Source organism: Rhincodon typus, chromosome 1, assembly GCF_021869965.1.
Source record: "Rhincodon typus isolate 14 chromosome 1, sRhiTyp1.1, whole genome shotgun sequence".
In the NCBI taxonomy this organism is placed as follows: domain Eukaryota; kingdom Metazoa; phylum Chordata; class Chondrichthyes; order Orectolobiformes; family Rhincodontidae; genus Rhincodon; species Rhincodon typus.
In genome coordinates, this window is record NC_063332.1 from 11,173,672 (window position 1) to 11,186,502 (window position 12,831).

General features: G+C 44.6%; 1 protein-coding gene across 1 annotated transcript in view; it reads right to left on the reverse strand.

Moving 5' to 3' along the window:
• Nucleotides 1–12,831, reverse strand: part of c1h20orf27 (chromosome 1 C20orf27 homolog) — a 61,572-nt gene that overhangs the window by 29,719 nt on the left and 19,022 nt on the right. The window contains exon 3 of the mRNA XM_048595745.1: nucleotides 2,540–2,662. Coding sequence (XP_048451702.1) covers nucleotides 2,540–2,662 — 123 coding nt within the window. The remainder of the gene's footprint in view (nucleotides 1–2,539; nucleotides 2,663–12,831) is intronic.

Consider the following 12,831-nt stretch of genomic DNA (forward strand, 5'->3'; position numbering starts at 1 on the left):
AAAGTTCTCTCTCTCTCTCTTTCTTGAGTATATTCAGTGACTTGGCCTCCACAGTCTTCTGTGATTGGGAATTCCACAGACTAGCTGCCTTTTGTTTCATTATCTCAGTCCTAAATGGTCTATTCCACATCCTGGGAATGACCTCTGCTCCTACCCTCCCCAAACAACCTCCCTGTATGCAGTCTACCTGGCCCAGTTCAAATTTTATGCATTTCAATCAGATTTACTCTCATCTTTCTAAACTTTGGTTCAACTGGGCTGGATTCACTAATCCCTCTCCTCGTATGTCAGTCTTGCCATCCTGGTCATCAGTTAGGTGAACCTCCAGTATACTCCTTCTATGGCAAGTATATCCTCTCCTAGGTAGAGAGACCAGAAGTGCATGCAAAAGAATATTGTACCCGAACAGCAACTCCGCTCCTGCAATGCTCAGCGGTTAGGGAACTCTAACTACATCAGGCTGCTCAGATTGTGAATTAAGTAGCTTGGACCCTCTCTCTGGAAGTGAAACCTCAGGAGATAACAGGCCGAAACCAGGCAATACTTTGAGACTGGATCACGTGGAATTTAAACACATTCCTTATGTGGTGTGGCTGCAGTTTTGAATGGGGAAAACAAACAAACAAAAAAAAAAAAAGGTTTCTTTGTTTTTGTCAAATAACAATGAACTCAGCAGCGTACCCAGGACTTGAGAGGCTGAAATATTCAACTATTCGATGGGATTCAGAAAGTCATCCGCTGTGCAAAGGGTCCGGTGCTCCTGGGATGGGCTCAGACCCAAATTTTCAGTAAGAATGCCTTCCCTTAGAGCTTGTACCTGCTTTGCTAACCATCGAGCTCTATTCCTGACAAAATACACAGGCTTACAGTAAGCACCTATTGGGCACACACAGGCTCATCAACTTGATGACAATTGCGACACATAACCAAGAAGCACGTTAAAACTAGCAGCATTTGCATGAGGGTCCCCTAGACCAGACTAATTCCTGGGAATGGCAGGACTGATGTATGAAGACAGACTGGATCAGTTAAGCACCATATTCACTGGAGGTTAGAAGAATGAAGGGAGACCCAATAGAAATCTCTAAAATTCCAACTGCACTACTCAGTGCGAATGCTGGTCTGACATTCCTGATGACCAGTGAGTCCAGAACCAGTGGTCACAGTTTAAGGATACAGGGTAGGTCATTTAGGACTGTAATGAGGAGATATTTCTTCACCCAGAGAGAGTGGTGAGCCTGTGGAATTCTCTACCACAGAAAATGATTGAGACCAAAACATTGAATGGTTTCGAGGAGGAGTTAGATTTGGCCAAACGAAACAATGAAGTGTGCATGATGAAGATCTGAAACTAAAATAGAAACTGCTGGAAAAACTCAGCAAGTCTGGCAGCATGTGTGCTGTTCCGTCCTCTGGGCAGACCATTCTAAAGGAGGGTCATTGGATTCAAAACATGAACTTTGCTTTCTCTCTCCACAAGGTGCTTCCAGACTGCTGAGTTTCTCCTGCAATTTCGGATGGACATGGCTCTTGTGGTCAAAAGGATTAAAGGGTACAGGGAGAAAGAGGAAACAGGGTGCAGAGTTGGATGATCAGCCGTATTAAAAAGTCGACCGGTGACAGCAAGCTGAATGGACCGAATAGCCTAGTCCTGCTCCTATTTCCTAAATTTAGACTCAGAGATATAGAGCTGTACAGCACGGAAACGGACCCTCGGACCAACTCGTCCATGCTGACCAGCTGCACATATTTCTGCTATAATGCCTGTTTCATTAACGCGAATTGGCTGTAAAGCAATTGATCAATAGTGGATGCTGTTAGGATAATGTGAACTTTGTACTGTTCGGTAGTGATTTTCCTATATAGCAATTTTCTATAGCACGACGTCACACAAGAATGCAACTAGCATGTAAAAAGAGAAATACCTGCATCATGAATTAATCTAGGCCCATTTGCCAGCATGTGGCCCATATCCTTCTAAACCCTTCCTATTCATACACCCATCCAGATGCCTTTTAAATTATGTAATTGTACCAGCCTTCAACATTTCCTCTGGCAGCTCATTCCATACATGCACAACTCTGTGCCCTGAGGTCCCTTTCAAATCTTTCCCCTCTCACCTTAAAGCTATGCCCTCCAGTTTTGGACTCCTCCACCTTGGGGTAAAGACCTTGGCTATTCGCCTTATCCATGGCCCTCATGATTTTATAAACCTCTATAAAGGTCACCCCTCAAAAGTTTCTATGACCACGATCACACATATTGATGAGCTGTGCGTTCCTGATCTTCTGTCAACTGTCACAAGTTGGCATTTATCAGCAATAAGGGGGCGACTTTCTTGGTTTTAAAAGCTGGCCGGCTCAATGGGGTTTTCCAGGCTACCTGATTTTGCTTCTGAAAAGGTTTGCTCAATTTCAGCTCATTTTCTAATCACACACAGCTCAGCCAGCAGAGCGAGGATACCATCTTGAAACTCTTCGCCCAGATACCTGGCATGGTGCAGGGCACCCTGCCTCAGAGGGAAAAACACTGCACTTACCCAGGACTCGGGCCTGCAACGTAACTTTTACAGGGGGACGATCACTGATCTTGCTGGCCATGACCATTTCTTCTCTGATTACGCCTTCCTTGTGGGCAATGTACTCGCATTTGACTTGATAACCTGCAACAAGGGAAGGGAGAAGGTCATTTTTTTTTTAAAAATTACACAATAGAAAAGGTTAAGAAAAAAATCCAAGCAACCTGGGCCCTCAGTAATACCCGAGCTCTCAATAACAACTTGCAGTTTTGTGTGGGCGCAGCTAGAATATCCCAGGGCGCTTCGTTGGAGCATTAATCAAACAGATCTTAGCACGGAGCTACGCAGAGGCTGAAGGCCTAGCCCATGTGGTAGATTTTAAAGGTTGGCTTAATAGGAGGAGAGGGCTAGCGAGGTTTGACAAAAGGAATATCAAAGGCTGTGACCCCAGCACATGAACAAACACCCGTTAACGTTGGGCACCATGGAAAGGTGTGGATGTGCAGAAGACCAAGAGTTGGAGAACTGCATATATCTTGGAGGGCTGTAGGGCTACAGGGGTCACGGGGATACAGAAGGGAGTGCACCAACAGAGAATTTCAAAAGCAAGGATGTGAACTTGGAAAACTTGTATTTCTGGAGCAAAAGCCAACGTAAGCTGGCGAGCACAGACTGATGGGTGAAAATGGGACATGATTAGGATCTGGGCAGCATCATAGAATCAGACATGACATTGCCTTTCAGCCCTTTGAGTCAATACAAGCAAAAACAAACAAACAAACAAACAAACATTCTACTTCCACTAGTCCCCACTTTCTTGCATTCGGCTCATAACCTTGAATGTCATGATACTTCAAGGTGATCATCCAAGTACTTCTTAAAGGTTTTGAGGTTTCCCATCTCAACTAGCCTCCCAGGCAGAACATTCCACTCCAGCACCCTCTGAGTGAAAATACATTTTCATCAGATGCCCTCTAAACCTCCTGCCTTTCACTTTAAAACCATGTCCCACTGGGGAGGCAATGGCCTAGTAGTATTATCACTGGACTGTTAATCCAGAGATCCAGATAATGTTCTGGGGACCCGGGTTCGAATTCCACCATGGCAGATGGTGGGATAAATATCTGGAATTAAAAATCTAATGATGACTGTGAATCCATTATAAGCGGGGGAAAGCCCATCTGGTTCACGAATGTCCTTTAGGGAAGGAAACTGCCATCCTTACCTGGTCTGGGCCTACATGTGACTCCAGACCCACAGCAATGCGGCTGACTCTGAACTGCACTCTGGGCAATAAATGCTGTCTAGCCATCATCCAATGAAGAAAAAAAAAGTGATCCTTCGACTAAAGGGAGTAGCTGCTTTCTATCTGCCTTGTCCATGCCCCTCAAAATCTTATGTACTTCGGTCAGATTTCCCCCTCAACCCCACACTGCTCCAAACAAAACAACCCAAGCTTATCCAGCCTCTCTCCAGAGCTGAAGTCCACATAGACAACATCCTGGTGAACCTCCTCTGCAGCTGCCTGCAGTGCAATGAACAGAGTTTCTCCATCAAGGACTGACCGCATCTCTGCGGGGTCATTCATACGGATTAATGGATTACCTCTTTGTAACTGATTCGGCATTTGGTGAAGTGATGTGATAACACTGCTATCCGAGCAACTCAATGGATTTATTCCTTCAGGGGAATGAGGGTGTCGCTGGCTGGGCCAGGATTTATTGCCCATCCCTAATTGCCCAGAGGGCAGTTCAGAGTCAACCACATTGCTGTGGGTCTGGAGTCACATGCAGGCCAGACCAGGTAAGGATGGCAGTTTCCTTCCTTAAAGGACATTAGTGAACCAGATGGGTTTTTCCCAACAATCGACAATGGATTCATGGTCATCATTAGATTCGTAATTCCAGATATTTATTGAATTCAAATTCCACCATCTGCCGTGGCGGGATTCAAACCCAGATCCCCAGAACATTACCTGGGTCTCTGGATTAACAGTCCAGCGATAATACCACTGGGCCATCACCTCCCCTACGTTGTGCACATCTTTGGACTGTGGGAGGAAACTGGAGCACCCAGAGGAAACCCGCACGGACATGGGGAGAACGTGCAAACTCCACACAGACAGTCACCTGAGGCTGGAATCAAACTCGGGTCCCTGGCACTGTGAGGCAGCAGTGCTAACCACTGAGCCACCCCACATCATGTCTTTTACTTCAGCGACACTCGAGAGCAGGGCCATTCCTCCCAGTGTGTTGGCCTATATTTCTTGCTCAACCAGCAACACCATAAACAGATTGGCTGGTCATTATCTCATTGCTCCTTGTTGAGCTCACAGCTTGTAAGCTGCCTTTGCGCAATCAGGGCAATACACAGCCGACTACATTTCACTGGCTGTAAAAAACACTCAGGGTAGTCCTGCAGCCTCATAAACAGAAATCCTTTAATTTCTCTCTCAATCTCATCTTGACTGCACAAGCACCTTTCCATTAATCATTGCTGGCTAACACGGTAAACACCGCGAAGATTACTCCTAATTGCCTGTGAATTTGTATGATCCTTTGTTTGTGGAAAAAAGGCATAATTTATTTGTGCGAGCGGTTAAAAACACTGCCATGAGTGTTCTCAAAAAGCTAAATGGACAAAATTAAACACTGCAAACCGTACAAAATATGCCAAGGCCTCTGTTGCTTAGCGACTAGCTCTATCCGAGGGACTTTTATTCTGTTTTGCAATGAATTTCAACATAATCACCCACTTTGCCCTTGTAAAGCAAGCACTCCATCTCCCAAAGAATCGCTTGGCAACACCGAGCCCAGCACTGGCAGGGGGTGGACTTCGACATAGAAGAGGAGCCCAAGGTCTGAGGCCCAGACAAGGCCAAGTCAATCCATGTCACTCAGTCAGCATTGGGCTTGGTGCCTCCCAACACCCCAGCCAGTGCTCTTCCTTCTGGCTCGGTCAGGCTTGAGAGTTTATATACTCTTTCCCTCACCTCATACACTTGAAAACAGTTACTGGACAGACTGAGGCTGAAGGCTGGAACTCCTCCAGTTTGCAATAAGGTGGAGGACATCTCAGTGGTAGAGTTGAGGGTGGCCAAGGAAGGCAATGGAGGGGGTTGTGCGGAGGGCAGAGAGAGAAGCAGGGCGAGGAGATGGAGGAGACAGGATAACAGCAAGAGAACAGAGTGATATGGTCAAAGAGAAATTGGGGAAAGAAATTTAAGGAAGAAAAGGGGATAATAGAGGAGAGGTGGGGGCGTTGCAGAGAGAGACACACACAGACAGAAACACAGAGAGCAAGAGAAACAAAAAAAGTGAAAAAGAGAAAGGGCATAAGGGGACAATTGAAAAAAAAAGGAACAAAAACATACTAGGCACCTCTTACATTTTTGCTTGAAATACATGTTTCAAGGATTTTTTAAAAATTTATTAATTTAAAATCCCATTGTATATTGAAAGAAAAGAAAACCATGAATTTGTTAAATTGCTTTGCAACTTAACAGGCATGGCTTCAACTCCCTTAATGTTCAATGTCATTGGAAGAAAAAACACAGACCGTGTCTAACAGAAAATGTAAGGTTATTTAAGGCAACTATGTGTGTGTGTGTGTTGGATGATGTTGACAGTTATCGTAGGGGATTGTTATTCTATCTCAGGATAGGCCCACATTTCAAAACCGAGTTCAGGATTTTCCATCGGGGGTCTGGATCCAAATATTGACATCAGAGGTGGGCCCTGGGCCTGACAGTGTGGCAGCCATTTTGTACACAGCAAGCTCCCACCAATGACACTGTGTTTCTGATTGGTTATTCTTTGGTGGCTTTGAAGGATGAATACTTTTTGACCCAGATAGCTGCTCTTCCCAAAATGAGATCTTTGATGGTCACCTTAGCAGAGACATGGTCTCATGAAAAGGTGTTAGCTTCCAGCAATGCAATACACCAAAAGAAGAGCTCTAAGTGCAGAACAGTCACAAGTGCTGTTTGGCTGAAACATTAAGCTGAGGCCGTGTCCTTCCTGTCAGGTCAATATAAAAGACCCTATGGTAACTACAGTAAAGATCAATGGCTATCCAACTGCCAGGTCAACATTCATCTGTGTCCAATTACTTGAAAATATTATCGCCATCTCTTGCCAATCACCTTAAGCAAGTATCGTAAAGGGGCTTCTCACTTTCGACGATAGTAAAATATCAGTTAGCTTCAGCTAAGTGTTAGAGAGAAGTGACAAAAGGGCTCCTGTCACGATCTCAGGATCAAAAACAGAAATCGCTGGAAAAGCTCAGCAGATCTGGCAGCATCTGTAGACAGATTTAATGTTTCACGTCCAGTGACCCTTCTTCAGAACAGTTATAAGGGTTCTGAAGGGTCATTGGACCCAAAAAGTTAAACTCCGCTTTCTTCCCACAGATGCTGCCAGACCTGTTGAGTTTTCCCAACGATTTCTGGTTTTGTTTGATTTCCAGCATCTGCGGGCTTTATTTTTGTTTATAGTCTCAGGGTGGTTAGCAGCAGAAATGGCAGTTAATATTTATGAACTCATACAACATTTCTTGCTTTGACAACCCTGTGCTCAATAGACACATGATCAAGAAAGAGAGCAGAAAATACATCATCATGGGTGGAGTGAGAACAATCTGTTCCAATACATTGACTGATGGATAAACAACGGTCAGGATGCCAGTGGAAATCATCTCTAAAAGGTGTCATGGGATTGCGAGATCCGACAGGGAAGATGGGGGCAAGATTTAACACTTTGTTTTATATTCATTCCTTGGTTGCTCACTGCCAAGGTCAACATTTGTTGCCCATCACTAAATTTATTCAAACACAAGGACTTGCTCAGCCACTGCAGAGAGTGAAGATCAACCACATTTCAGTGCGCCTGGAGTCACATGTAGGCCAGATTGAGTGATAGGGGCGAGGCACAAAGATGGTGTTGAGGATTTTCAGGTCAGCCATAATAGAACATAGAACATTACAGCGCAGTACAGGTCCTTCAGCACTCGATGTTGCGCCGACCTGTGAAACCAATCTGAAGCCCATCTAACCCAAACTATTCCATTATCATCCATATGTTTATCCAATGACCATTTAAATGCCCTTAAAGTTGGCGAGTCTACTACATTTGCAGGCAGGGCATTCCACACCCTTACTACTCTGAGTAAAGTACCTACCTCTGACATCTGTCCTATATCTATCACCCCTCAATTTAAAGCTATGTCCCCTCGTGCTAGCCATCACCATCCGAGGAAAAAGGCTCCCACTGTCCACCCTATCTAATCCTCTGATCATCTTGTATGTCTCTATTAAGTCACCTCTTAACCTTCTCTCTAACGAAAACAGCCTCAAGACCCTCAGCCTTTCCGCATAAGACCTTCCCTCCATACCAGGCAACATCCTGGTAAATCTCCTCTGCACCCTGTACAATGCTTCCACATCCTTCCTATAATGCGGTGACCAGAACTGTACGCAATACTCCAAGTGCGGCCGCACCAGAGTTTTGTACAGCTGCAACATGACCTCATGGCTCCGAAACTCAATCCCTCTACCAATAAAACCTAACACACCGTACGCCTCCTTAACAACGCTATCAAATTGGGTGGCAACTTTCAGTGATCTATGCACATGGACACCGAGATCTCTCTGCTCATCCACACTACCAAGAATCTTACCATTAGCCCAGTACTCTCTATTCTTGTCATCACTGAATGGCACAGCAAACTCAATGCACTACTTTTGCTCCTGTATATCTCACGGTATTAGGTAAGGATGGAGGTTTCCTTCGCTACAATAATATTAGCGAACCAGACAGGTTTTCCAACAAGCGATTGTTAACCATGAAGTTACATCGACTGCACTTAAATTTTAATTCCACAAGTTGCCAAACTGGGATTTGCTAGATTACCAACTCAGTGACAGTACCACTAGACCAGTATCTCCCTCAGGGCTACATTCAGATCGTCAGGCTAGGGTTTAGGCTCAAGCTCCTGAAGTGACATCCTCCTGTCTCAGAGACGGCAGTGCTGCAGGATGAGGTGTGCTTCATTCTGAAAGCCAGCTTTCCTGACAACTCAAAACAGCTGAGCATGACAGGAACAGTTTTTAAACTGCTACGGGAAATCACTTAACCTGAATGATTACCATAGCTCTTAAAAATAGAAAACTGAATTAAAAACAAACAAATGTGTAATGCTAAATGATAGTGAGAGAGCGCGAGAAAAAGAAAAAAAGAGCGCGCGAAAAAAGAGCGCGCGCACGCTGGATTGCAAAATATATTCAAGGCCGAGTCAGACTAATTCTTAAATGAGGAAGAGAATCAAGGACTGTAGGGAAAAGGCAGGAAGGTGGAGCTGAGGATTATCAGATCAGCCACTATCTCACTGAATGGTCAAACAGACAAGGTCTACCTCCACCACTTGTAGGGAGGGACAGAGTGGGCCATGCATAGTTATAATGATGCAGCCTGTAGCTGAGTATCTTGACAATGATCACCTCTGAATTGCACTTGAAGAAGGTCCATTTCAGAAAAAAATTCAAATGAATCAAAAACCCTGGGATCACAGGCAGCGGAGAAAGTAATTGATGAGAATGAACCATAATCTGAACAGAAGCAGGTCAGTCAGACATTCACACACCGTCCAGTAATCCTGCTCAATGTGAGCATGTTTTTAATGGATTATCAGCTGGTTCATTTACAAACTGTCATGCCAGGAGAACTGAACATGGCCTGAAGACCGCAGTCAGCTTTGTCAGACTTCACTCATTATTTCTGAACGGTTTCCAATCTCTGCCACAAGCCACAGTGGCAGGAACTGATTTACGAACCCCCACCATCCCCGCCTGGCCACCCCCGCTCCCCCAATAGATCCTCCTCTGCTGACTAACCAAGACAAAGCCTACAAGGTGTCCAATGTCAGCCAGTATAAGCAGCTTGGATGATGCCGAACGTTTCCAAGCTATTAACCAACATCACTAAAGCAGATCAACTGGTCATTTTGCACACTGCATCTTGTGGGATCTTACTACGTGAAAATTGTTTGCCACAATTTCCACCTGAAGACTGCAAAACGTGACAGCCAACAAACTGACACTGCCACAGAAACTCAGCAGGTCCGGCAGCATCTCTGGGGAGAGAAATGGAGTTCACGTTCAGTCCAGTAATTTCTTTTTCAGAACTAAAGGCGGCACTCCACTGCAGCTCTGAGGGAGTGCCACACTGTCAGAGGCACCCTTTTACACACAAGAGGTTAAACAGAGGCCCAGCTCTACACCTTGTTATCCCAGGTTTCTCTGCTGTTTAAGCATTGATTGCTTTATTGTTATCACATGCACCGAGATAGTGAAAATTGCTGCTTTGAATGCTGTACAGACATGTCGTACCATACAAAGTGCATTAGGGTAGCAGAACACAGCGTTACAGTCACACAGAAGGTGCACAGAGAGAGACTTAGAATTGAGGTTTAGAAGAGCAGAACGATTGTAAGATATGCAAGAATAAGATCTGCTGTAGACAGCTCGCAAAATGTCACCATGCTCCGGCGCCATCTTAAATGCAGCAAGCAGTCGTCCCTCATGCAACATTGGAGAACCAGGTAGGGTTCCAAAGAAAAGTCATACAAGAGAAGATTAATTTGGTTAATCGGTTTCTCTCTCCACTAACGCTGCCAGACCTGCTGAGTTTCTCCAGCACTTTCTGCTTTTGCCTATCAATCTTCACCATCCACAGCATTTTGCTTCTGATGACGGGCAGGTTTGTTTTTCGCTGCTGGTGTGGCAAGGTATGAAAGGTGACAGAAATTCAATTTTCTAGAGTGTGCTTAGAGGCTGGGGAATCTGTACCAGAGGGTAGTTGAGGCAGGAAACCTCAATCTTTTTTAAAAAAAAAAGGTATTTGAAATGTCATCACATTCAAAGCTGTAAGCCTAGTGCTGGAAAGTGGGACTCATGTGGATTTGCTTTTCGACATTTATACAAAGAATTTGGATGAGAATTTAGATGGCATGGTCAGTAGTTGGCAGGTGACACAAAAATTGGTGGTATAGTTGACAGAGCAGAAGTTTGTCTAAGATTACAAAGGGATCTTAATCAGTTGGGCCAAAGGACTGGGGAGTGGCAGATGGAGTTTAATTTGGATAAATGGGAGGTGTTGCATTTTGGTAAAACAAACAAGGGCAGGATTTATATATTTAAATGGTGGGGCCTTGACAGTTTTGTCGAACAGAGAGACCTAGGGGTTCAGATACATAGCTCTTTGAAATTTGTGTCACAGGTGGCTAAGGTATTTCGCACACTTACCTTCATTGTTCAGACCATTGAGTAAAAGGAATTGGAACATCATGTTGACATTGTATAGGATGTTGGTGAGGCCACTTTCAGATTACTGTGTACATTTCTGATCGTCTGGCTATTGGAAAGCTATTTTTTAAATTGGAGAGGGTTCAGAAAAGGTTTACCAGGATTTTGCTGGGAATGGAGGGTTTGGGTTATAAGGAGAGGCTGGATAGGATGGGGCTTTTTCCCCTGGAGCGTAGGGGGTTCAGGGATGACTTGAGGTTTATAAAAAAATCATGAGCGGCATAGATAAGGTGAATATCACACAGAGGGTGGGGTGTATGTGGAATGAACTGCCAGAGGAAGTGATAGATGCAGGTGCAGTTACAACATTTAAAAGACATTTGGACAGGTACATGAATAGGAAACGTTTAGAGGGATATGGGCCAAATGCAAGCAAGTGGGACTAGGTCAATTTGGGAAACCTGGATTTGGATTGAACAGTCTGTTTCTGTGATGTAGGATTCCGTGACACTGAGATGAAGGACGATCTCTCCCTGATGTCCTGGCCAAAAAACATTTTGCACTGCTGTTTCTGGGAGATTGCTGTGTATAAATAGGCTACTGTGTTTCCTACACGGCCAATTTAAAAACTCCTGCAATTCTTGCAAAATGCTTTGAGATATCCAACAGCTGTGAGGGACACAACATGAATACAGTCCCTTAGTTTCGAATAAAAAAAAAACTATCAACGTAGAGGCAGGGTAGCTGCAACCATCAGAGGGCGTTATGTCTCAGGCGAACACTCAAAAGCACCAGCCTGCATGGAAAGAAAGATATCTGGCAAGACTATTTTTCTGTTATTTTTATAACGCTTCACTGGCTGGTGGTGTAGCTGTGACAAACATGCAGACACAAACATGCAAACAACTCTCCCACCCTGTGTGGGAAGAAAGTCAACAGAGGGGATATTTTCCCCAAGTGCAAAATGCGTCTTTTGGAAAAAAAAAATCAAGACTTACAAGCAGGATACCAGTTGAAAGTGCAAGTATAACAAAAGGGAATCCACTTGTAGGGGAGCCCAAAACTGAAGCAACACAAATAAAAAATCATCATGAGTAAATTCCATAGAGAATTCAGCCAAGTTGTCTAGAGCATTGCCAGAATCTGGAGCTTGCTAACACAAGGGGGTATTTCACAGGAGCAGCGAAGAAACACCCAAGAGGAACTTTTATAAATTTGTTGATAGGATGCAAGCACTGCTGGGAAGGCCAGAATTTATTGCCCATCCCTAATTGCCCTAGAGAAGGCAGTGGCAAGCTTCCTTCTCGAGCCTTTGCAGTCCTTGGGGTGCAGAAAACACACACTCAGCTTTTACGAAGGGAGTTCCAGTATTGCGACCCAGTCACTGTGAAGGAACGGCCATATATTTCCATGCGTGCATCTTGCAGGGGTTGGAGTTCCCATGTATCTGCTGCCCTTGTCCTTCTACATGGAAGTAATCGTGGGTTTGGAAGGTTCTATCTGAGGAGCCTTAGTGAGTTGCCAGCTGGGTGTTAGATTGGGGGGGGGGGGGGGGGGGACGGGGGGAGGATTTAAAGAAAATGCTAATCGCGCGAGATAAAGAACAGAAAGTGACAGAGGCCCAGGTGGCCAATATCTATCCCTTAAAAACAGTAAGTGGAAAATCCGGTCATTATTGCATTGCTGCTTTTGGGAGCTTGATATGCACAAACTGGCAACTGGATGGGGGAGGCTGGTACAATTACAAACATTTAAAAGGCATCTGATGGATAAATGAATAGGAAGGGTTTAGAGAGATAAGGGCCAAATGTTGGCAAATGGGACTAGATTAATTTGGTTGGCATTAACAATTTGGATCGAAGGGTCTGCTTCCGTGGTGTACAACTATGACTCTACAGCTCCAAGTCCTTCTTTCTTCCAACCCGTCACACAACATGGGCGAGTATTTAGCAAAAGCAGAGGTCACTATTAAACAATCAAGAATTTGATACAGAGACAGCAGGAACTGCAGATG